Source organism: Moschus berezovskii, chromosome 4, assembly GCF_049115385.1.
Source record: "Moschus berezovskii isolate FMDL1 chromosome 4, NW_MosBer_1.0, whole genome shotgun sequence".
Lineage (NCBI taxonomy): Eukaryota > Metazoa > Chordata > Mammalia > Artiodactyla > Moschidae > Moschus > Moschus berezovskii.
This window is the reverse complement of record NC_142463.1, coordinates 33,820,218-33,845,698: the sequence shown is the minus strand read 5'-3', so window position 1 is coordinate 33,845,698 and position 25,481 is coordinate 33,820,218. Positions and strand designations below refer to the sequence as shown.

The 25,481-nt window shown below is 37.8% G+C and overlaps 1 protein-coding gene across 6 annotated transcripts in view; it reads left to right on the top strand.

The window, feature by feature from the left end:
* The first annotated feature begins 1,743 nt into the window (after window positions 1-1,743).
* MYSM1 (Myb like, SWIRM and MPN domains 1) overlaps window positions 1,744-25,481 on the top strand; it is a 45,282-nt gene continuing 21,544 nt past the window's right edge. For 5 of the 6 annotated variants that reach the window (XM_088835333.1, XM_088835331.1, XM_088835330.1 and 2 more), the window contains exons 1-9: window positions 1,744-1,870; window positions 7,546-7,621; window positions 10,433-10,503; window positions 12,473-12,550; window positions 12,641-12,664; window positions 13,758-13,836; window positions 16,682-16,780; window positions 19,426-20,192; window positions 24,442-24,572. In XM_088835333.1, the coding sequence (XP_088691459.1) occupies window positions 1,806-1,870; window positions 7,546-7,621; window positions 10,433-10,503; window positions 12,473-12,550; window positions 12,641-12,664; window positions 13,758-13,836; window positions 16,682-16,780; window positions 19,426-20,192; window positions 24,442-24,572 (1,390 nt within the window). In that variant the 5' untranslated portion in view covers window positions 1,744-1,805. The remainder of the gene's footprint in view (window positions 1,871-7,545; window positions 7,622-10,432; window positions 10,504-12,472; window positions 12,551-12,640; window positions 12,665-13,757; window positions 13,837-16,681; window positions 16,781-19,425; window positions 20,193-24,441; window positions 24,573-25,481) is intronic. The other variant, XM_088835332.1, reaches the window with a different exon arrangement.

The window sequence follows — 25,481 nt, the reverse complement described above, 5'->3', positions numbered from 1 at the left end:
CAGACACTTTGTTGAATGATCATAGTATGAGGACTAGTGCAAAGACTAGAAGATACAGTGCTTGTCCTTAGTGAATTCATCAACCAACAGTGGAGGCAGACAAGTGAATGAACAGCTATAATAATGGAAGTGATAGACGCTAAGGGAGAATAATACATAAGGCCAATATCTAATTTCTTGAGAAACCATAAATTCTTTGAGAGAAATGGCATTTGTCTTTCACAGTTCCCAACTACATGATGTGTAGAGGGTAAGCACTAGATTCAAAAGGCCTAGATTCTGGTCCCAGCTGTCTTTGACCAGCTATCTATCCTCTCCATTAGTCATTTCAGTTTTCAGAGCCTCAGTCTCCTCATCTGTAGAACTGTGACTGATAATATCAGTCCTGATTGACTCACTGTGTAATTGTGAAGATCAATGGTCATGAGAATGATAGTTTAATTAACTGTAAAGATCTCTACAAAATAAAATATGCAATCATAAGTTATACCCTTGTTTTTGATAAAATAGATGTTCAGCACTTCCATAAGTACTGAATAATTCCTTAAAATTAAAGGCAGAGACATTACTTTGCCAACAAAGTTCCGTCTAGTCAAGGCTATAGTTTTTCCCAATGGTCATGTGTAGATGTGAGAGTTGGACTGTGAAGAAAGCTGATCGCCAAAGAATTGATGCTTTTGAACTGTGGTGTTGGAGAAGACTCTTGAGGGTCCCTTGGACTTCATGGAGATCCAACCAGTCCATCCTAAAGAAATCAGTCTTGAATATTCATTGGAAGGACTGATGCTGAAACTCCAATATTTTGGCCACCTGAAGCGAAGAGTTGACTCATTGGAAAAGACCCTGATGCTGGGAGGGATTGGGGACAGGAGGAGAAGGGTACGACAGAGGATGAGATGGCTGGATGGCATCACCGACCTGATGGACATGAGTTTGGGTAAACTCCAGGAAGTTGGTGATGGAGAGGGAGCCTGGCCTGCTGCGATTCATGGGGTCGCAAAGAGTCAGACACGACTGAGCGACTGAACTGAACTGAACTGAATTCCTTAAAAAAGAAAAAAAAGAAAACCAGCAGTTAAGGATCACTGTTGCCACCTTCACAGTTCAAAGTAGGTCTAATTTGATATTTTCAGCACTCTAGATAAAAATTTTAGCTCTTTCCTGGCGGCTTAGACGGTAAAGAAGATCCCCTGGAAGAGGGCATGGCAACCCACTCCAGTATTCTTGCCTGGAGAATCCCCATGGACTGTAGCCCACCAGGCTTCTCTGTCCATGGGATCGCAAAGAGTCAGACATAACTGAGAGACTAAGCAGCAGCAGATTATTATTATTATCCCCATTTTACAAATCAGGGAAGTGAGGCGCCAAACAATTTATGCAAGAGCACAATCTCTTTAAAACCCAAGCCTGGGCTGCTTGCCAAGGCTTTTGCTGAAGATTAGTCTTTAAGTTGTGCTTGACTATTTCGGGTGACCCCACTGACTGTAGCCTGCCAGTTTCCTGTCTACGGGATTTCTCAGCAAGAATACTGAAGTGAGTGGCCATTTCCTGCTCCAGAGGATCCAATGTAGGGATCGAACTGGCCTATCGCAACCGGATTCTTTAGCATTGAGCTGCTCCTCAACAAAAGCCAAAAGGCTCGAACCCCAGAACTCCTTAGCATCTTTTCTCTGAAACCCCGCTTCCCCAGCCTGGAAGGAGCTGGCCGAGGCGTCAACTCCGCTCCGTGACGTACACGGCCCCGCCTTCAGGCCCTCCACCTCTCGCGGGATCTCTCGGGAGGACGGCTGGGGTCAGGTCCCATCATGGCGGCTGAAGAGGCGGATGTGGATATCGAAGGGGACGTAGTGCCAGCGGCGGCACAGTCTGGGTGAGCGGTAGAGACTGGGCTTGCAGAGACCAGGAGGGGCACGGCTGTGAGGAGGTACCCTCTAAAGGCCGCGGTTCCGGCAAGGGCCGGGGGAGTGGAAAACCATCTGCTAGGCCGGGGTCTCCCGCCGGCCGGAGAGGCGCGCCTCGCCCATCCCGTCTGTTAGCTCCTCCTGAACCCAGAGGGCGGGAACCATTGATTAGCGTGGGACAGCCCTTTTACCGGGATCCTGTGAGGGCGCTGACCGCGCCTAGCACATTGCTTACTGTTAAGCAGTTAGATTGCTTCCTCCCTTACTGCCACCCCAGAACCCGCCCCCTTGCCACCGCCCAAACTATAATCAGAACAGGGGCGGTCCCTGGACGGAACCGAGCTTAGGAATTCTTGTTCCCTCGCTTGCAGGCCGTGTGACCTTGGGCGTGTCGTTTTATCCCTACTAGCCTCTGGTTTCCTCTTCCACGTAGGGAGTTGTGGAAAACTTCCCAACAGGCAGCGTGATCTAAAAGAAAGGGGTGGGACTTAAGAGTTTGACAGCTGTGTGTTGACCCGGCTAGTTACTAGCAGTGTGACTTTGCGCCTCAGACAGCTCATGTGTGTAAGCTATCATGTTATGTACCTCATACGGTTATTGTGAAGATCAGATGAAATGATTTGGGGATGTGCTCTAGTAAAGAGAGGTGCTTTGTAAGTGTTGTGTTCTTTACCTTCCCACCACGGATGGTATTTTGAGGACCCAGTGAGAGGTCACCGTTTAGTACCAGTTCCTGCAGAGCAGGCTAGTGTGATTTTTAAAAAGCAGCCTCCAGCTTGAGATATCTAGCTGTTTGACGCCTTGCTTGCAGAGAAAGAAATTGATACCATGCGGTTTTAAAGATGTGCTTTCAGAATTCTCTTTTAGTGATAGAGCTTAGACTGGTCAGGATCAGAAGACCTCAGTTCTCAACTCAGCCAGCTATGTTGCTTATAACTGTGAACAAATTCATTAGAAGTCTCTACATTGAACCAGGTAAAATTGTGAGGCTTAGACCATTTTTGACCTATAAAATAGCAATTTCACATGATCCAACGTAATAATAGCACCTTTGTAAATTGTGAAGAAGAGCAGGGACTGAAATAGAGCCGTTTAAAGTTTTCCTGAGGAAGGCTTTCTTACCTCTCCTTGCTATTCTTTGGAACTCTGCATTCAGATGCTTATATCTTTCCTTTTCTCCTTTGCTTTTCGCTTCTCTTCTTTTCACAGCTATTTTTAAGGCCTCCTCAGACAGCCATTTTGCTTTTTTGCATTTCTTTTCCATGGGGATGGTCTTGGTCCCTGTCTCCTGTAAAATGTCACAAACCTCTGTCCAGAGTTCATCAGGCACTCTATCAGATCTAGTCCCTTAAATCTATTCCTCACTTCCACTGTATAATCATAAGGGATTTGATTTAGGTCATACCTGAATGGTCTAGTGGTTTCCCCTACTTTCTTCAATTTAAGTCTGAATTTGGCAATAAGGAGTTCATGATCTGAGCCACAGTCAGCTCCTGGTCTTGTTTTTGCTAACTGTATACAGCTTCTCCATCTTTGACTGCAAAGAATATAATCAATCTGATTTCGGTGTTGACCATCTGGTGATGTCCATGTGTAGAGTCTTCTCTTGTGTTGTTGGAAGAGGGTGTTTGCTATGACCAGTGCGTTCTCTTGACAAAACTCTATTAGCCTTTGCCCTGCTTCATTCTGTGCTCCAAGGCCAAATCTGCCTGTTAACTCCAGGTGTTTCTTGACTTCCTACTTTTGCATTCCAGTCCCCTATAATGAAAAGGACATCTTTTTTGTGTGTTAGTTCTAAAAGGTCTTGTAGGTCTTCATAGAACCGTTCAACTTCGGCTTCTTCAGCATTACTGGTTGGGGCATAGGCCTGGATTACTGTAATATTGAATGGTTTGCCTTAAGGAAAGTTATGACCAACCTTGATAATATATTAAAAAGCAGAGACATTACTTTGCCAACCAAGGTCCGTCTAGTCAAGGCTATGGTTTTTCCCGTGGTCATGTATGGATGTGACAGTTGGACTGTGAAGAAAGCTGATCGCAGAAGAATTGATGCTTTTGAACTGTGGTGCTGGAGAAGACTCTTGAGAGTCCCTTGTACCGCAAGGAGATCCAACCAGTCCATTCTAAGGGAGATCGATCCTGGGTGTTCATTGGAAGGACTGATGCTAAAGCTGAAACTCGAATACTTTGGCCACCTCATGCGACGAGTTGACTCACTGGAAAAGACTCTGATGCTGGGAAAGGTTGGGGGCGGGAGGAGAAGGGGACGACAGAGAATGAGATGGCTGGATGGCATCACCGACTCTGTGGACATGAGTTTGAGTGAACTCCGGGAGTTGGTGATGGATAGGGAGGCCTGGCGTGCTGTGATTCATGGGGTCGCGGAGAGTCGGACACGACTGAGCGACTGAACTGAACTGAACTGAAAGTTTTCCTGAACTTAAAACACTATAAAAATGAGAACTAAGTCTCCTTCAAATGTTTAGGCAAAACAGTACAAGTCTGTGCAAATGAACAGAAAGCCTTTGATAAGTCTTTCTGTTTCACATTTGTGTAGATCAAGTTAATCTTGACCAAGTGCTTTTGCATGCATGGTTTGATTTACTTTCCACAATAAGTGATTGAAATAAATGTGAGGGATTCTTATCTGAAGTTCAAGAGAAATGAGCTGCCCTTGAAAACACTAAAGATCATCTGAGAGCACTGACTTCCCCTTTTTCCGTGGGTTTTTATTTTTATGATTGTGTTTTTTTTCTTTTTCTTTTCTCTTTCCTTTCTCTTATTATTCTGTATGAGCCCAGAGTCTACTGGTGGCACTTATAGTCACATTAGTCTCATGAAACCAGTAATAGGTTGTTGGTTCCTGATAGTCATCATTCATTGTCTCACACAATTCTGTAGAGCATCATGAACATTACAGTCTAGTGACATTTGCTCCCTAGTGTTGGTACTCTAATCATGTGGAATTTGGTGTGAGTAAACACTTAGATGCCCCTCTGAATTGTTCAGTTATTGCTGATCATGACATCTTGAGGATTAATTGAAAACACACTTTTAAGTCCTTGCTAAGTGCTGGTTACCAAGGTTAGAAGATGCATTGAAATGTTTTGTTTCCCTTCTGCCATTCTTTCTTATCCTCTTTCTTCTACTTGTTCTTTAAATCAAAAATTCCAAGGAATTTTTGTCATAAGACTTCCTACTAACCATACAGTCCATCTCTCAAGACTTAAATTTCTGTCTGTTACGTTGGACCATATGAAATTTTCCCAATGTTCGACCAATTTTGACCCACACAAATGACAGTTAATCTTAAATTCCATCTAATAACAGGTTGATATTGCCAAATCTGTCACCAACTCAAACCTCTCTCCTGATCTTCAGATCCATTTATCCATTTTCCTGAATCTATTTGCCCTTGGGTGAGGAGAAGACTCTTGAGAGTCCCTTATACTGCAAGGAGATCCAACCAGTCCATTCTAAAAGAGATCAATCCTGGATGTTCATTGGAGGGACTGATGCTAAAGCTGAAACTCCAGTACTTTGGCCACCTCATGAGACGAGTTGACTCACTGGAAAAGACTCTGATGCTGGGAAAGGTTGGGGGCGGGAGGAGAAGGGAACGACGGAGAATGAGATGGCTGGATGGCATCACCGACTCTGTGGACATGAGTTTGAGTGAACTCCGGGAGTTGGTGATGGACAGGGAGGCCTGGCGTGCTGTGATTCATGGGGTCGCGGAGAGTCGGACACGACTGAGCGACTGAACTGACTGAACTGACTGACTGAGCCACAAGCTCCTCAGTCTCACTTTACAGAAACTCTCCTTACCTGCCCTGCCTCTTCAATTTCCCTAGTTCAGTAAATGACGCCGTCCACCCAGTCATGCAGGGAAGAGACCTAGATTTTAGCCTTTTTCCTTACCTGTCTCCTATGTTGAGTCTGAGTATCCTCTCAGGTGTGCTCACTTCTTCCTATTCACATTGCTTGTGTTTTAGGTCTAAGGTACTGTCACTTCTCCCTGGTATCTATGTAATCTCTCCCTCTTAACTGCTTCTTGTCTCTTTGACCCTCTTCTAGTCTTTTCTGAAGTTAGAGTAGTCTTTTCTTACATCCAGATCTGATGGTGTTACTCCCAACTCCCTAGAGACCTGTATGATCTGTATACCCCACCTACCTGTTCAATCATTCAACAAATACTGATTATCATTTATATGCCTAGCTCTGGGTTTATAGCACTCATCCAAACTAAGTCCTTGCTCTTATGGAACTCACATTCTTATTGGTTGAGACAGACAGTAAACTTTATAGCAGTTTCTAAGAGGTATAGCAGTTTCTAAGAAGTATAGACTGGGAAAAGTCACTAACTAGGAAACTTTTATAATTTCAAAACATACTTAACTATTCATGTGAAGTGAACAATGTGACTTTCAGTTTAGTTCGGTCGCTCAGTCATGTCTGACTCTTTGCGACCCCATGGATTATAGCATGCCAGGATTCCCTGTCTGTCACCAACTCCCGGAGCTTACTCAAACTGATGTCCATCGGGTTGGTGATGCCATCCAACCATCTCATCCTCTGTCATCCCCTTCTCCTGCCTTCAATCTTACCCAGCAACAGGGTCTTTTCCAGTGAGTCAGCTCTTCACATCAGGTGGCCAGAGTATTGGAGTTTCAGCTTCAGCATCAGTCCTTCCAATGAATATTCAGGACTGATTTCTTTAGGATGGACTGGTTGGATCTTCTTGCAGTCCAAGGGACTCTGAAGAGTTTTCTCCAACACCTCAGTTCAAAAGCATCAATTCTTCAGTGCTCGACTTTCTTCATAGTCCAACTCTCATATCCACACATGACTACTGGAAAAATCATAACTTTGACTAGACGGACCTTTGTTGGCAAAGTAATGTCTCTGCTTTTTAATATGCTGTCTAGGTTGGTCATAGCTTTTCTTCCAAGGAGCAAACATCTTTTAATTTCATGGCTGCAGTCACAATCTGCAGTGATTTTGGAGCCCCCCAAAATTAAGTCTCTCACTGTTTCCATTGTTTCCTCATCTAAACGGTAGAAGTAAGTATGACTCTCTTAAGTGTGACTTTAGAGAGTTCTAATTAGTTAAAAGGCTGAGAATTAACAAAGTTGAATCCCTCGTGGACATAGAAAAACCCCCAGTTAACTCAAGTTAATTTTTGTTATATGAGTTAAAACATTAGATTTCTTACATCTCTTCACTGTACTGTCCTCCTTCAAGTATTTTCTTTTGTTTCTTCTATTTCGTCTTGCTTTTTCTTCCATTTTGAGAGTGGTACTGTTAATGGATGGCTTTTATGCTTTAGATATAACCAAGAGTCATAAAGTTGAATTCCTGTATAGATGTGCATATTCATCAAAAGAAATCTGAAGTGTTGGTTCATAGCCATAGAATATGTTGTGTGTGGTTGCTGTTTGGAGGTAGCTTTTTCCTCATGGAGTTGTTTATTCTTGGGAAACAGAAAAGTGAACAAAATTGATATTTGGCAATTGAAATAGGATGGAGAAAGGAACTAAATATTTGTTTAACATATGAAACCTGTCAGTCACCGTGCTGTGTAAATTATAGTCATTAACTGGTATAATTTCACTTTCATACCTATTTTCTCATTATTACAGAAGTGATGAAAATACAGCATCTGTTTTACAAGATCATTATCTTGATTCATCATGGAGAACTGAGAATGGTCTTATTGTAAGTATTTTATGGAAATATCAGGTATATTAAGCTATTACTCAGTGCCCAGAGTATTTCTTTTCTTTTTTTTTTTTTTTTAAGTGTTAGTTCTCAGTGGTCACAGAGGTAATATAGTGAAACCTTTTGCTTAACTTAAAACTAGAAGGAATTTATTCTTTTTTCTTTTGACTGAAAAAATGGCCTTCTGGGAAACAACTTTGGAGCCAGCTAGCTTTAGGTACAAATTGGTGCTCTACCACTTAGATTTATGAACCGTAGTTTCGTCATCTAAAATATGGGGATTGTTGCATGTTTCTTCATTTTACAGTTATTTATTGAGTATTTGGGCTTCCCTGGTGACTCGGTAAAGAACTCCCAGCCGTTGTAGGAGATGTGGGTTCGATCCCTGGGCAGGAAGATCCCCTGAGGAGGCAATAGCGACCCACTCCATTATTCTTGCTTGGGAAAGCCCCTGGACGGAGGAGCCCGGCGGGCTACAGTCCATGGGTTCACAAAAGAGTCACACATGACTTAGTGACTGGACGACAAGTACTGAGTACTTACTATGTGCCAGACACCAGGCCAGGTTTTGGGGAGTACAACCATAATCAAGACAGACCTGGTGAGGGAAACTCAGGAGGTGACATTTAAGTTGAAAATAGGAGGAGGAATGTGAAGAGTAGAGGAAAAATACTATATGCAGAAAGAAGAGCAACACAGAGGCTGTTGTTGAAACCCAGTATCTAGAATATAGTAGGAAAGGGGGAGAGGTGACAACGCTGACAGGTTGGGGAGGAAAATGACGGCCCTGTCATACTAGTAGGAAGCAGGAAGAAAATAAAAAAGACTAGTTAGGAAACATTTCTAGGGAGCTAAGCAAGATTTTTTAGAAAAGGCAGAAGCACCAGAGATCAAATTGCCAGCATCCGCTGGATCATGGAGAAAGCAAGAGAGTTCCAGAAAAACGTCTATTTCTGCTTCATTGACTATGCCAAAGCCTTTGACTGTGTGGATCACAAGAAACTGTGGACAATTCTGAAAGAGATGGGAATACCAGACCACCTGACCTGCCTCTTGAGAAACCTGTATGCAGGTCAGGAAGCAACAGTTAGAACTGGACATGGAACAACAGACTGGTTCTAAATAGGAAAAGGAGTACGTCAAGGCTGTATATTGTCACCTTGCTTATTTAACTTATATGCATAGTACATCATGAGGAACGCTGGACTGGAAGAAGCACAAGCTGGAATCAAGATTGCTGGGAGAAATATCAATAACCTCAGATATGCAGATGGCACCACCCTTATGGCAGAAAGTGAAGAGGGACTAAAAAGCCTCTTGATGAAAGTGAAAGAGGAGAGTGAAGAGGTTGGCTTGAAGCTCAACTTTCAGAAAACAAAGATCATGGCATCTGGTCCCATCACTTCATGGGAAATAGATGGGAAACAGTGGAAACAGTGTCAGACTTTATTTTTTGGGGCTCCAAAATCACTGCGGATGCTGATTGTAGCCATGAAATTAAAAGACGCTTACTCCTTGGAAGGAAAGTTATGACCAACCTAGATAGCATATTAAAAAGCAGAGACATTACTTTGCCAACCAAGGTCCGTCTAGTCAAGGCTATGGTTTTTCCAGTGGTCATGTATGAATGTGAGAGTTGGACTGTTAAAAAAGATGATCGCCGAAGAGTTGATGCTTTTGAACTGTGATGCTGGAGAAGACTTTTGAGAGTCCCTTGGACTGCAGGGAGATCCAACCAGTCCATTCTAAAGGAGATCAATCCTGGGTGTTCATTGGAAGGACTGATGCTAAAGCTGAAACTCCAATACTTTGGCCACCTCATGTGACGGGTTGACTCACTGGAAAAGACTCTGATGCTGGGAGGGATTTGGGGCAGGAGGAGAATGGGACGACAGAGAATCAGATGGCTGGATGGCATCACTGACTCGATGGACATGAGTTTGAGTGAACTCCGGGAGTTGGTGATGGACAGGGAGGCCTGGCGTGCTGTGATTCATGGGGTCGTACAGAGTCGAACACGACTGAGGGACTGAACTGAAGCAAGATTTGGTGATGGCTTGGCCTCAGGTTGTGGTAGAAGTTGACAGATTTGAATTACGTTTTGGTGGTCAGAAATGCTTGTTATATTGGGTTTGGGGATTGAGGGAAAAGGGAAGAATTCAGGATGATTCCTGGGTTTCAGGCTGGAATAGCTTGGTGACTGGTAATGCTGCTTACAAAATTGGGAGGGCAGGAGAGAAGCTGGTGAAGGTTATGTTTTGGTAAATTTTGTTTTGAATATGTGAAATTTAAGAAGCCTATTAGGTATCCAAGTGGAAATTTTGAGTGGGTAGTTAGTTATAACAGTCTAAATAGAACTTGGAAAAGAGACTTGGCTGAAAATGTTTACGTTTTAAGAGTTAAAAAGAAGTATGGAGAGATTGTGGCTTAAGGGGAAAAAAGGAATTGTGGTGAGTTTTGGAAATATTAATACGTGAGGTATCTAGCAAAATCTTAATAGTATGTTAATAGTTCCTCATACAGGATAGCCATTATTACATTGTCATGAGTAGGAGCGAGAGCCTAGGAATCTAAGGCTCAAGTCTCTTTCCCGCTTGAAACATTAGTGAGTACTTCTGTGAATGCATCTGTGAAGTAGTGATGCCTGTCTCATAGCATTATCATGGGAGTCCAAAGATATGTCTGTGTGCTCAGTAAATGGTAGCTTTATTATTTGTAATCATATCATTGTGTATTTTCATTTAACAAAACAGAAGTTGGTTTCAAAAAGCAGTAAATAAAAAAAATTATTCTTCCTTTTTTTAATAGCCTTGGACTCTGGATAGCACCATCAGTGAAGAGAACAGAGCTGTCATTGAGAAAATGTTGTTGGAAGAAGAGTATCCTTTATTGACTATGAGGAAAATAAAGATTTCAGGGTTAAAAATTCATTAATGCAAAACTTACAAAAGAGACCACTGTTAGTTGCTAGATATAATGCTAGTATATAATGTTACCTACCTATTCTGTTTTACCACTAAGTCTGAGATCTGGCCCAATACTTTTGAGTTTCTGTTGTCAACCAACTCTTTTAATTACCTTAATATTGAACAGAAATTATAGAGGGTTTTTTTGTTGTTGTTTTGTTTTTATTTTTATTTTTTATCTTTTTGCTCTGCCACATGGCATATGGGATCTTAGTTCCCAGACCAGGGATTAAACCCATTCCCCCTTTAGGGGAAGTGTTGAGTCCTAACCATGGACCATTAGGGAGTTGCCTATAGAGTGTTTTAAATAAGTTAGAATCCTTAGTTTAAGTCCAAATTTTCTAGTCCACACCTCCCATTTTCAGTTGTATGAGATATTAATTAGTCCAAAGACACAGAATTAGAATATGTAAAAGTTCTCACTTCTTATTCTACCAGTTTATAGGTGTTATTGGGAGCATTCTAAGTAAAAAGCACAAAACTATAGAAAGAAGATTTTTTTCCCCAAAGTTGTAGGTCCCTATTCACAGTTCAGCCACTAGCTTCTTGCCCTGTTTCTTTCATCTATTTGTGATATTTGCAACTTAAATTTTGGGGGAACTCATATATTTTTTTACATGTAAAATAAAAGGATTGAATAAAAAGTTTTCTGATTTTCTGATTTATAAAGATTATTAATATAACTCTAATAAGTAGTGAGTAGTTTGTTTTCAACTCATCTGTGTTTCACGGATTTTTATCTCCTTTTTAAGCCAGAATTTCTGTTCCTTTTACTCCCAGTTATTGCTGTGCTGTTTTCAGGGTGTCTGTGTACCTTTAATTATCATAGGTAAACCCCTTTTAGGCTTTCTTACTCTCCAACTCTCCCAAAACATTACAGCTATAGCCTGGATCATTGCTTTTCAGTAGAAAAATAGTGCAAGTCACATATATCATTTACAGTTTTCTAGTAGCCATGTTTAAAACAGGGGAAATTAATTATAACATTTTATTTGACCCAGTATATTTAAAATGTATTTCAACATTTAATATGTAAACATTGAGATGTTTTGCATTCTTTGTTTTATACTCTTTGCATTTTATATACTTAGAGTACATCTCAGTTTGTGCTAACCACATTTCAGGTATTCAGTAGCTACACATGTGGCTATTAGCCAATGTGTTGAACAGTGTCATTCTAGATAAATGAATATTTCGGTAGTCAGTGGTTCACTTCCAGACTTGGGAACAAAATAATGATAGTAAAACCTATGTGAGCTCTTGGATAAACAAGGATAATGTTTTCTTCTATCCTTGTCTTCAGCACCTAGTATTTTCCATGATGCCTCATGTACATGATACACAGTCAATATTTGTTAAGTGAAGAATCTAAAAGTATAACAGTATAGGCTAGGTTTAATCAGTCTGAGAGGTAGATTTGACCCAAGTGTTCATTATATTGTTAGAGTAGAGAACAACCCTAAACTCTTCTGTTACCTTCAGAAACATGAAAGCAGACACTCCGGAATTATCCTGGATGACCAATCAGATTCATCTGTTAATTCTCCGTGTTAGGAAAAAAAGATTTAAATAAAACATTGAGGATATATCTTTTCTTAGCCACTGCTAATAGGGATGAAAGAGAAACTAGCATTTAGGTAGTACACATTTTGTGCAGATACTGTGTATGTGTGATTTCACATATAATATTTAATCCAGATAAAAACCCTATAAGATAAAAGCATTTTTGTTATTACACACCTGGAAAATTTTTTGAGAAGATTTGGTTTCACTTGAATTTAAGTGTGACTTTCAGGATATGTGCGTGCCTGCGTTATACAAATAGCATAAGAATTTATAGGACTTTATTATTGTTTTAAAAGTTTCTTTAATAATTAAACAGGTATTACTTATCCAATAAGTCACTTCCAGGAAAATTCTGGCTTGATCAAAAGGAAGATGATAAAAAATACTTGAAGAGGTAAAATCAATTTATAATACTTTCAAAAGTCTGAATTGTATTTTTAAAAACTTCACAAGCTTCCTTATTTTCTTTTTTCATGTGGTGCAGTCTGCAGAAAACAGCAAAAATCATGTATGTACTTATGTTTTATACTTTAAAATCTTTTTGATTAAGAATTATGGGAAAGTTAAACAAGTTATAGTTGGCCTGTGGAAAAATCCTCTTGACCTTGGGTTTACACAAATATAAAATCAAAATTTCTTGTACAAATGTTGGAATGTTACAAGATAATTCTATTATTTATTTATTTGTCAGAATCTTTATGGCCCTACATAGGCAATTTTATTAAACTGTGGAAAAGGTGGTTTTCTAGGGATTTGTGGGGAATTTTTTTAAAGCTGCCCTCTAATATATTATGAATTGATTTGATTTCTGTTGCTCTGTCAGTTAATTTTCAGTTGTTTCAAATAAAACTTTAATTTGAATTTGTAGTTTTAAAAATTATCTAGAGAAGTTAAGTATTAATTGTTTTATAAACATCCTTTCCCTATAATTGAAGAAGGTTTGATGTTATTCAGTGTTTCTAAGCTTGCATGTTTATAATCCTTTAGAGGGTAGACTTGTAATTACCAAGAGTTTGAGCACTGAACAGACTTTGGCTTTTGCGTTTTGCTGAACAAGCGACAACAACTAAAAAATGAAGTTAAAGAAAAGATTAATGGTTCACGTCAATTAAATTAGTTGGCTTCATCTCAATTTTATTTTAATTTCTTAATATCCTGCGTTTCAAAAGCAATAATTATAATGTCATGGTACTTTTACCTCTTTTCTGGCTTGAGATTTACATAGAAGAATCAGATATTTCTGGAGCCAGTTTTATCTCTGATAAGCCTCTCAGGTTTTGGAGATGTATTAACATTTGCTGCTTTGTGTCCAATCTAAGGAAGCCTATTTTTTATGTCCTTTGATGTCTTTTAGTGTTATCTTTACTCAGACCCAAGGATTATGTCTTTGGGGGCTCCTGTCCTGAGCTAGAGAAGTATATAAGATAGGGTAAATCTGGTCCCCCAGGTGGAGGCGGCGGCCTGCTTTTTCTTCTCTTCTTTTTAATTCTTAGACTCAAAAAGTATTAAGTTTAGCCCATGGCTATCTATAACTTTTAGCTGCATAAATATGGAATGTTCCATTTCAGAAATTTTTTTGCAATTCCTCTTTTTCCCCTCAGGGTACACTCTCCTACAAAACCAGCCAGTTACTCAGTAAAGTGGACGATAGAAGAAAAAGAGCTGTTTGAACAAGGGCTGGTAAATAGAGCAATTTTTATTTTATAGTGAAATAATTCTAGAAGCAAATATTGATAGAATTATAAGGTTAAATTAATTTACAGAGACCGAAAATTTCATTTTAATTACAGCAATCACATTTATAGTTTTTCTGTAGTTAAATGATGTAGTTAGTTAGAATGATTATGTTTGTAGTGTAGTATGAAAGAATTCCTTTTAACTCATACTTAAGTTACTGAAATGTTAAAATATTGATAGATTTGACTCAATATTTTAGGAAGTTTTTCACCCCTTTTTTGGTACTAATAAAACCCAAGAAATTGTACTGTATCTTTATACATTTTACCAACCACCTGGATTGAAAGGCAAACTTATTTAATTACCTGATCTTTTCTCTTGGGGAAAAACTTGTATATTTGGAACAGTCTGGGTGATCAGCTGAGTTTTTTTCAATTCTGATTTTGGCATTTGTGCACACAATCTAAATATTTTAGTGGATATAGTTAAAGACCAGAAACATTCCTTTTGCATGAATGTTTCACTTAGATCTATTTAAATGTCCACAGTTGCATAAGGGAAAAAAAAATGAACACAAGTTTCTAATTATGCCTTAATATAATGAAACTTAACAAAATATGCAGGAATTTTTTAACTGTCTATAGTAGATTATTTTTTTTCTTTAAGTTACATATTACCCAATATTATATTAATTAATTTTGAAATTATATATATTTATATATTATATATGTAGAATATTTATGTAATATTATGTAGGATTCATGAATGCAAATTGAAACATAGTTAATATAACTACGGAAACTATTTTGAGGATTATATCTCCTCCTGAGATTTTTCTCCTTTACTTTTGATGCTTTTTATACTGATATTTTAGTTTGTCTTGTGATTATCATTTATATAATCTAATTAAACAGTTGTATACTTAAGATTGCTGACAACTTTGGTGTTTTGTCCATTACCAAAGATCAGAATATACACACAAACGGATTGTGAATTTTGGGGTTGTTATTGTTGACATTGGTGGTAGTTATAGAGGCTTAGCTCCATGGTTCAGAACTCAAATGGCACCTAAAGTTGTAGGGTGTTAAGTCTCCTTCTGACTCCTGTCTCAACCTTTAGTTTTCTTTGCCTGTCACCTGTTCTTGTGAATCCTTCCAGAAATAATTTGTCCCTATAAAAGCAAGTGTCTTTATTTAGGTACATATGTAGGTATCTATATCTATCTGTGTATATATAAAGAGATATTTTAAACCTAAAATATCTTCCCACAAAATATATGGAACCATTGGCTGTATTCTCAGCCTGTGTAACCCATTAGTATAATTTGCTTATAATCTGAATTCTCTCAGGCTGGAGAGTAGGAAATTATGTGGTACTGAATGATGGAAGAAGATTTTTTCCTTGTCCCTTTGCTCTATTTTTAAATTGGTGTATGTTTTCTTTGCTTCTCTTGTTAGTGTCTCCTCTCCAATTTTCATAGTGCCTAAGCCCCTAGAATCTTAACTAGTTACACTTTATCCAGATCTTTCCTGTTCCCAAAAGTGCTCCATGCTACCAAATTACGTATTTGCCTTCATTACACGGTGTGTGCCCAGTCACTCAGCTGTGTCTGACTCTTTGCGGCCCTATGCACTGTAGCCAGCCAGGCCTCTCTGTCCATGGGATTTTTCAGACAACGGTACTGGAGCAGGTTGCCGTTTCCTACTCCAGGAGATCTTCCTGACCCAGGGATCAAATCCGCTTCTCTTGTACCTCCTGCATTGGCAAACTGTACCGCCTTGGGAAGCCCTTAGCGCATAATACAGATAACTAAATCTTCAGGAAGTTGATCTCAGGTATTAGTTAAGAACTATCATAAGTTATTAATTTATACTTACTGACTTTCTCAGAAGTACTTTCAGTTTTAAGAAATTGTCCATATGTCAGATTTTCTGTTGAATACCAGAAATAAGTATGTAAGTTAAGATTTATCATTTAGGTCAGGATAATTTATTGCCATTAGTCATGACTCTCTGGCATGTAAATCTGGCCCTGAAATCAACTTCTCTGAGTTATTGTATTTTTGTTTTGTTTTTTTCTTTAAATAGTTTTAGGAAATCTGAAAAAGGATTGCTGAGCTTCTTTGGGAAATGGAAAGTATATCTTGTGTTAGAGATAATGTAAAGGAGATTTAGACTTGATAATTAAAAATACTGTCTAGCTTTAAAATTATACTGCATTCCTGTCTGTACTGGAAAACACACCAGAGCTCCCTCAACTTCTCAGTTTTTCCCTTCACAACTTCGAGTTTGTAGGTGCACAGCCTTTGACAGTGAAGGGATGTAGGGAGGTGTTGGTTGAAGGTCACTTGTGATTCAATCTTTTAAGTCAGTTTACTGTGATATCTGAACAGTGTAAAAGTTAGAATATGTAATGCATGTTTTAATATGGAATCTGAGTAAGAAAATTTTTTTGAAATTAGTGTTGGAGCATAGTCAATTGATTCTATAGTTGGAAAATAGAAAATACAACCCATCTCCCTTTCAATGCACTTTTTGTTGAGTTAGCCTTAATTTTGGAACATCATTATGTATAATACTAATACATACTGTCGAAGTACATAGAAGTGATGGATCTTCATTTAGGTAGCTATAAAAAGAAATTTCTAAATCATCTTGGTTTGCTTTCGGAAGTCAAGATTCAAAGAGAAGATTGTGGGCTTTGATTTTAAGAGTCTTAACTATATATGAGACTTGTGTGCTTTAGAAAACAAAAATAGATTATTTTAGTTTTTTTTTTAATATGGCAGTAATTTGGAATGTTAATTAAGCTAATCAGAAACAATTTCTTTTCCATTTTGATAACATAGGCTAAATTTGGCCGAAGGTGGACCAAAATTGCAAAGCTAATTGGAAGTCGCACTGTTTTACAAGTGAAGAGTTATGCCAGACAGTACTTTAAAAATAAGGTAAGCAGGATATAAATATCCTAGTGATCATATTTAAAATAAATAAAATTAATAAGCATAAATAGTTCTTTAATTCAGGCATGATTGCATTCATGCTAAGTTGCTTCAGTCATGTCCAACTCTTTGTGACCCTGTAAACTGTAGTCCGCCAGGCTACAGGGATTCTCCAGGCAAGAATACTAGAGTGGGTTCCTCCAGGGGATCTTCCTAACCCAGCAATTGAACCCATGTCTCTTACATCTCCTGCATTGGCAGGCGAGTTCTTTGCCACTGGTGCCACCTGGCATTAAAGTCTTAATGTTCAGAGTGTTTATAGTGAAAATATTTTATACCCATAAAGTACCCTATAAATGTTTGTCTTCAAAAATCTCAAAGTATATCTTCAATGTATTGAGTATTGCTGTTAAATTGGTATTATTATGTTACTCCACTTAATTTCATGCAGTTACAAAGGGCAAATTATTAGTTGCTCAAAAACATCCTATAAAGCAAATAGTATTCCAAAGAGAAAATCTTAGAGGTCATTGCTTCCTGGAAAACTTTTTTCCTTTTTAAATGTTTGCATTAAACTTTTAAGAATTCTTAGAGCTTCGGGGCCAAAAATGCTAACACGGTTCTAAAATCTTTTTAATAGCAATGAAACTTGTACTATTATTATGAAGAACTGTCTGAAAACTTCTAATAAATTGCAGTGTTCATAAATGTACAGTTACGATCTAGTTCCTTAGTCTTGAAAGTAATTTGTGCTGTATTCAACCATGGAGTTCTGATATTTAGAATTTTTCTAATATGTTCTGCTTGAGTACTGGAAGCATAATTATATAGAATTTGAAAGTGTCTTAAGTGAAATTTGGTGTTTTCTTTTCATGTAAATTGGGTTGACCCTTGAACAAAACAGGCTTGATCTGAGCTGATCCACTTACATGTGGATTTTTTTCAATAGTCAGTAATACAGCACTGCACAATCCACTGAGGTAGAACTGCAGATGTGGAACTGCAGATACTAAGGAACCTCATAAAGGGAAGGCCAACTTTAAGTTATATGCAGATTTTCAACCGTATGGAGGGTTGGTGCGTCTAACCCCCTGTTGTTCAAGGGTCAGCTGTATTGGGTTTTACCCTGTATACAAGACTTATCTAATTTAGTGTCATTTGGTCATAGGAAGTAAGTTATGGAATGAATTCATTGTAAATCAGTCAGTCTGCTCCCTCTTTTAATCAGCAAAAGCATTTTCCAGACATCCTACTAAGGTCAAGGTATTACGAGGCAGAATAAGCCTAATTTAGTTATTCTTGCCCATGCTTCTCAGGCTGGTCAGTGCGGGACTTCTTGCAGTGTCAGTTTTACTCAGAGGCTTGAGATGAAAGGGTACATTTTAATATTAAAAGAAATATTAATATGAAATATTAATGAAATACAGTGCAAAATTTTGTCTGAAATTTTAAGCTAAAAACGAGAGACTTCAAATAAATAGCCAGGTTGTTAAAGGCTACTTCAGGCTGCTGCTGCTGCTGCTGCTAAGTCGCTTCAGTCGTGTCCGACTCTGTGCGACTCCATAGATGGCAGCCCACCAGGCGCTTCTGTCCCTGGCATTCTCCAGGCAAGAACAATGGAGTGGGTTGCCATTTCCTCCTCCAATGCATGAAAGTGAAAAGTGAAAGTGAAGTCTCTCAGTCGTGTCCGACTCTTAGTGACCCCATGGACTGCAGACCACTAGGCTCCTCTGTCCATGGGATTTTCCAGGCAAGAGTACTGGAGTGGGGTGCCATTGCCTTCTCCGCTACTTCAGGCTAAATGTCCAAATTTCCTTTTCCCTCCTGCTACCCTTTCCTTTTCCTCTACATAGTAAGCCAGTTAACTACAAATACAGTATCCTCAGAGTCTGTTGTGATAAAGGATCTATACATAATATGTTTTTAGGAGCTGTTATGTCTTGGGTATGTTAGTCATTTGCAAGCTTTTTCAAAATTATATGTAACAGATTTTATTTCAAATCATATATACTCGTTAGCATTCATTTTCTTTTCCTTATTGCATTACAACATATTTATGTTTATAATAGCAGATATGATAGTTTCATGTCTTAAATTATAAGCTCTATAATATTAGAGCTACATTAAATGAACGTGCAAAAGCCAGTTTATTTCTATTGTCTTTGTATTTAAATGAAAGATGATTTTAATTTACTCAGTAAATATATGTGAGATAGACTCCTTTAACTAAAAGGAGTTTTTAGCATTATAAAAAATGTTCTGCTGAGGTATCAGATATTCTGAAAAATATGCCTTCACAATATCTTAAAAATACCTTGTATGATGGTTTTTGGTTAATTCTCTATGTTTGATCTGAGCCAGATTCCCATTTTAAACTTCATACTGAAAATTAAGTATTAATAGTGGGCCATAATTATTTGAGTAATAAAAGTCACCAGACCATGAATGAGTCAAATACATTTATGGAAATTTGAAGTGATGATCTTTTACATTTAAAATGTAGTTATAACCCCTTTAGAAAAAGCACAATAAAGATATACCATTGACGTGTACTCAGTTTAATAACTTTGTATCTTATTTTTGTGTGTGTGCCAGCGATTACATTTTAAAAATGTTAATATTATGGAGATTTTATCTTGATTTTTAATAAGGTAAAATTAGATGGTCCAGAAAAGGAAACACCAAATCAGAAGAACAGCAGTGGCTTCCAGATGAAAAATGAAGATGAAGGCACAAAGGCATGGACGCCATCAGGTTTAAGGGGACGTGCTGATCCTAACTTGAATGCTGTAAAAATTGAAAAGTTATCCGATGATGAAGAAGTGGACATCACAGATGAGACTGATGAGTTGACTTCTCAAGTTCCCCCAAAGGATCTTAGCAGTGTTCTCTTGTTAGACATCTCTAATAATAAAAGACCTGAAACCAGTAAAGGACTGCTTTCTGACAGCCAAGAAGATCCCATTTCTAAATCTTCCAAGGAGTATCTTCAGAATATAAAGCCAGGTGAGATGGAAACACTTTCAAGCTCAGGAATTAGACTTTGGACTGAAAATTACAACACCAGTGACCAAAAATTAGTTGAATTAAATGATCAGAAATGTGATAAGCTGATGAAGAACTGTGATAAACATGATGGGAATGGAATAACAGATGATGCCAGACAGTTGCCTTCTCCAGAGCCTTGTGAAGTTCAGAAAGACTTGAGTGATAATGAATTGCTTTTTCATTCCTCCTGCCAAATGGAGGAGGAGAGCCAAGAGGAAGAAGAGCTTAAGCCACCAGAACAAGAAATAGAAGTTGATAGAAATATCATTCAAGAAGAAGAAAAACAAGCAATTCCAGAGTTTTTTGAGGGGCGCCAAGCTAAAACACCAGAACGCTATTTGAAAATTAGGAATTATATTTTGGATCAGTGGTAAGGAAAAATTGTATTTTAAATTCTATTTTAAAGCTTATGATACTCTAAAGTATGTACATGTGCCTATGCAGAATTTAGTATTTTACAGTCCTGGTGTTCCAGAGAGCTTTAACATATTAATACATTTCAGTAGGCAAGACTTGTTTTCTCATAGTGAAACCGTTTGGGGAAATGTTGTCATCTATGGCTGTCTTAACCCATCAGTCTGTTACTTTATTAGAGTCTGTGGCCCTTAAAGAAAACGGATAAATCATAAAGCAGTTTCTTAGGACAATGTTAGGAAGATATAGAAAACACTACTGAACTGGAAGAAGGGAAGAATGTCTATCTTAGTTTATGGTGTACTTTGAAGTACAAAGAAAACTTCGGTGACAAGGATAGATCATTTAATGTGGCTTGATTTCAGAAACTATTCTAAAAATCTGCGTTAAGTGCTTTTGACTTTGAACTTGTGACATAATGTGTTAATAATTCCTTTATCAGAATATAGGAATTTTTTTATATATCAGATTACCCTCTAAATTGTCAGTACCTTTTATTTGAATTACTTAGGGATGGGGAACAAGCCAAAAAACTTCCCACCTTACTGGCTTAAGTGCTGTGAAAGTGATTTGCATTTTTCATAATAGTTTAATTAAGACATCATCAAACATTCATGATCATTACTGCTTCAGGAGCTATAAAATTGTGTAGAGCCATCTTTACAGAGGGCTTCTGTTCTGACCTAGGAAGATTACTAAAGGAAAAACCAGACTTGTTAAATAAGTAACTTTTGTTTTACACACATAATTAACGTTAAGCATTTTGACATCTAAAGAAAGCCCTACTCTAAAAGAGAAAAAAATTTTTTTTCTCTCTCTTAACTCTTGGTTATTTTGCAAATGATTGAGGTTGGGAAAATGCTAAGTGAGGGTGGTATCAAAGTAAAAGAATACCTATAAGGAACCACTCCTGACATTTACATAGTGTTTTATAGTTTACAGAGAGCTTTTCTCTATCTGATTGCTTGGAACAATCCTGTAAACTAGGCAGGTGGTATTTTCTCTCTTTGATAGAATGAGCTTGAGGTCAGGAGAGGTTTAGGGAGCTGCCTTGGATTATACAGACCTGTTGTTGACAAAAGAAGGACTCTGTAAATCACTCTTTCCATTATTCTACATTGCCTAGTTAACACTTAAAACAGACAAATTAAATTAAATCTCCCTTGGTATCTAATTTTGTTTTTGGAAATAAGAGCATGAATGGCCAAAATTGAGGTACTTCAAAATAATGACTAAATCAAAAGTGTCTGTAAATTATCAAAGACAATTTAATGTTACTTTAATCAAATTTCATTTGTTACTTTGAATTTTGGATTTACAGGCAGAATAATTTATATGGGTAGCATAAATTATGTGGCAATAGTTTCCTAATGTGATTGCCTTAGTTCATGAAACCAGTTAAATATTGCTGTTTCAGTATGATGATTTAGCCGCACAGTATGAAAGCTAAAAGAAATGTTTTGAACAGGAACTCAAACCTATTCTCTTCAGAAACAGAACAGAGTATTTAGAGACTGGAGGCGGTGTTAAAAAAAAATTGAAGAGTTCAAGTTTTAAAGATAAAAAAAGCCCTTCTAGATTTGTTTGTAGCTAGAAGATCCTTTCCATAAAAGCACATGCAGCTGACTCCCTGTTCAGGGGGCTATTTTATTAAAATAGTAACCAGTATCACTGAATACTTACTAAATGCCCGACATTGTATTTATCTCTAGTCCAGTTTGACAGCCTTGTCCTAATTTTACAGATGAGAGAATTGAGGTCGAGAGAGGGAACAGAGCTTGTTCCAGGTCACATTAGGTGGAGGTGATTCCAGAGAATGCAGTCTTGACCCATTATTTTCACATTACCACTCTGGGCCTTGACTGACTTTTCACACTGCCACGAATGCTTTTCCCCACTGGATTTTGGAGAATCTCACTTCCTCTTCTCTTTCAGTTCTGCTCAAGGGAGACTAGACGCCTTTTTTCTCTACCCTGTGTCTACAATAGCTCACATATCTCCTCCCTCTCATTCTCTTACCCTGTATTTTATATATCTTGTAGAACTTCTTACCATTGAAAATATTATATTTTTATTTGTGTTTTGTTTTCCCTCTCCCCACCCCCATGATAAATGTAGGCTCCAGGTTCATTGTTAATTGTTTTGTCCCTCCTGCATAGAACAATGCTTGGAATACAGAGATAGATTGAAGGAATGAATCATCATTATATCATAAACAGATATTTCTAGAGGCCTTACCATTTATTCAGTGCTGTACTAATACTAAGCTCTTTGTTGAAAGCCTTTGATTTGTGTAATCTTTAATTATACCAATACAGTTTATAGTTTCACAGTTTTTTGGTAGCTGGGTATACCCTGTCCATTCCAGCTGTCCTGCCTTCATTTGTGTAGTGTGTGTACTTTTCATTCAAGACACACTGAAGTCCCACCTTTTTAATGGAACTTCTGATATCCTCCCACATCCCGGATTATCAATACTTTTTACCCTCACTGACCTTCAGAATTTATGATTTTAAATTTGGTTTCTGCTTAGGTCTTCCCTGAACACCCTATCTAAAATAGTCTGTACCTCACTGCCCTGCTGTATCCCCTTGATCCTTCTTATTTTGTCTTCCTACCGCGATTGCTCCCTGACAATATAGTATTTATTCTTCATTTATTGACTTACTAGAATGTAAGGTCTGAAACTTCAGGAACTTCAGATTCATCTTTGTATCTGTGCCTAGAACAGTGCCTGATATATAGGACACAGAATATATATTTGTAGTATAAAGATTGATAAAGGAATTCCTATGTTATGTGATATATCTGAACACTCAGTTTATAAAGTCTGTGTTTGAATCCTGTCACTTCCTTAACAGAGTGCTTTAATTTCTCTTACCTTTTTGTTTCATCTCAAAAGTAAGAATAATAAAATCTACTTTGTAGAGTTGTGTATAACCCTTAGTATGGCATCTGTTATAAGTACTCAGTAATTGTTAGCTACTCTTACTAACTTCCATTACTAAGACTTTATGTTGTGCCATCTAGCGTGGTATATTAAGTATATTTAGTTGTTGTTGTTGAGTCGCTCAGTCATGTCCAGTTCTTTGCAACCCCATGGACTGCAGCATGCCAGGCTTCCCTGTCCTTCACCATTTTCCGGAGCTTGCTCAAACTCATGTCCATTGAGTTGGTCATGCCATCCAACCATCTCGTCCTTTGTCCCCTTCTCCTGCCTTCAGTCTTTCCCAGCATCAGTGAGAAAAGTGAAAGTGAAAATCACTCAGTCAAATCCAACTCTTTGTGACCCCATGGGCTGTATTTGTATACAGGCCAGGATACTGGAGTGGGTAGCCTTCTCCAGGGGATCTTCCCAACCCAGGGATCGAACACAGGTCTCCTGCATTGCAGGCAGATTCTTTACCAGCTGAGCCACAAGGGAAGCCCAAGAATACTGGAGTGGGTAGCCTATCACTTCTCCAGCGGATCTTTCCGACCCAGGAATTGAACCAGAAACTCATGCATTGCAGGCGGATTCTTCACCAACTGAGCTATCAGGGAAGCCCTCCCAGCATAAGGGTCTTTTCTAATAAGTCACCTCTTCATATCAGGTGACCAAAGTATTTAGTAATTATTTTATTATGTAAACCTCTTCTTTCTTTCGGTCTTTGGGCATTTCTTGATTCTTTAGCATGGAATATAGTATCTGTTTTCCACTGAGAGCACTTGATATTACTGGCATAATGATTAAAACTAATATGTAAATTTTAAGCATTTATAAGGTAGCTTGTAATTAAAAGATGCTGTCCAGCAAAGTTAAAGTAGATGAACCTGGCAATGTATTAAAAATTGGAATGTCTAATACTAAGCATTTTCAACATATTATGAACGTGCCCTTTTTATTCAAAGATTAAGGCTTGCATCTGGGTCTGTAGATAAATATGCTTCTAACTTCAAAGTCCTGGGATCTATGGAGTTTAATGTTGGGGAAGAAATGATACTTGTAAAAGTCACACTGTACTCGTTAATGAGTGTATCATTGAAAAGTATTTTATTTCAGAAAAAAGTACACTTGGGTATTATGTATTAGCATTGTATTTACTACACATTTACATATTGAAAAGGGGGTACATTTTAAAAATATTTTAAGTATTAAAAGTTTCCCCCAGAAGTCTTCTCTTATGTTTTTATTTATCCAAAATAATTGTACTTCCATCTCTTAGGGAGATATGCAAACCGAAATACTTAAATAAGACCTCAGTACGTCCTGGCCTGAAGAACTGTGGGGATGTTAATTGTATTGGACGGATTCATACATACCTCGAGTTGATAGGAGCAATCAATTTTGGATGTGGTAAAAATAAAAACCCAACAACATCTTTTACTCAACGTTTTTTATCCTTACAGCACCCATTAATTTCTTTGATAGTCAGAATTCAAGTAGATTTAGTATTGATAGAGAATACAGAAAGGTGCTCTAATGTTATAGAATAAATGTATTGAGATTTTGTTTTAAAACAGATTTCTGTTGATAAACTATATTTCCTTTTAACCTGCAGTCAAAATTGGTGCTTTTAAAGGAAAAATATTAAGTAGTAGAAATGATTTAAGGATGCAGTTCTTTGTCAAGTAAAAGTAAATTTTATGAAAAGTCCAATCAAAGCCCATTTAATTTGGAAATACTGTATTAATGCTAGACATATTGTCTAGCAGTATTTAAATAAAATAATTTATGAGCCTTTATACTTAAATGTAATAAAAGTGCCAAAATATTTTTTGTGGTAGAAAGTTTCTTTCACCCTAGTTTTTCTCAAATGTAAAGTCATGCATATTTTTAATGTATTCTGCCCTTTTATTGAATTAACATGACATAATTTTGAAGAAAGATAATAGTTATAATAGTTGGAAAGTGATAAGTTAATTAGAATGTTGTAACCCATGGTTTGAATGGAGTATATTTTGTGTTCTTTGTCTTTGAAAAGACAACCAGAAAACTTCCTACCAGAGATTATTTCATTTCATGTAGAGATAGAATTTATAGTCTGCCCTGGGACCTGTCCTTCATTTCAGTGTCTTTTCTTGCCCAAAGCAAGGTACCAAGAATGGCTTCATAGGAAAACTAAGATTGCATAGCTTCCCTAGCCACGCAAAGAAAAGTGAAATCAGGTTTACTGTATTAGAATATCAAAATTAGCAAAGTGGGCTTAGCACTCATTTAATCAGAAATTAAACGACCCATTTCCTAAATGTTTCATTTTATTGA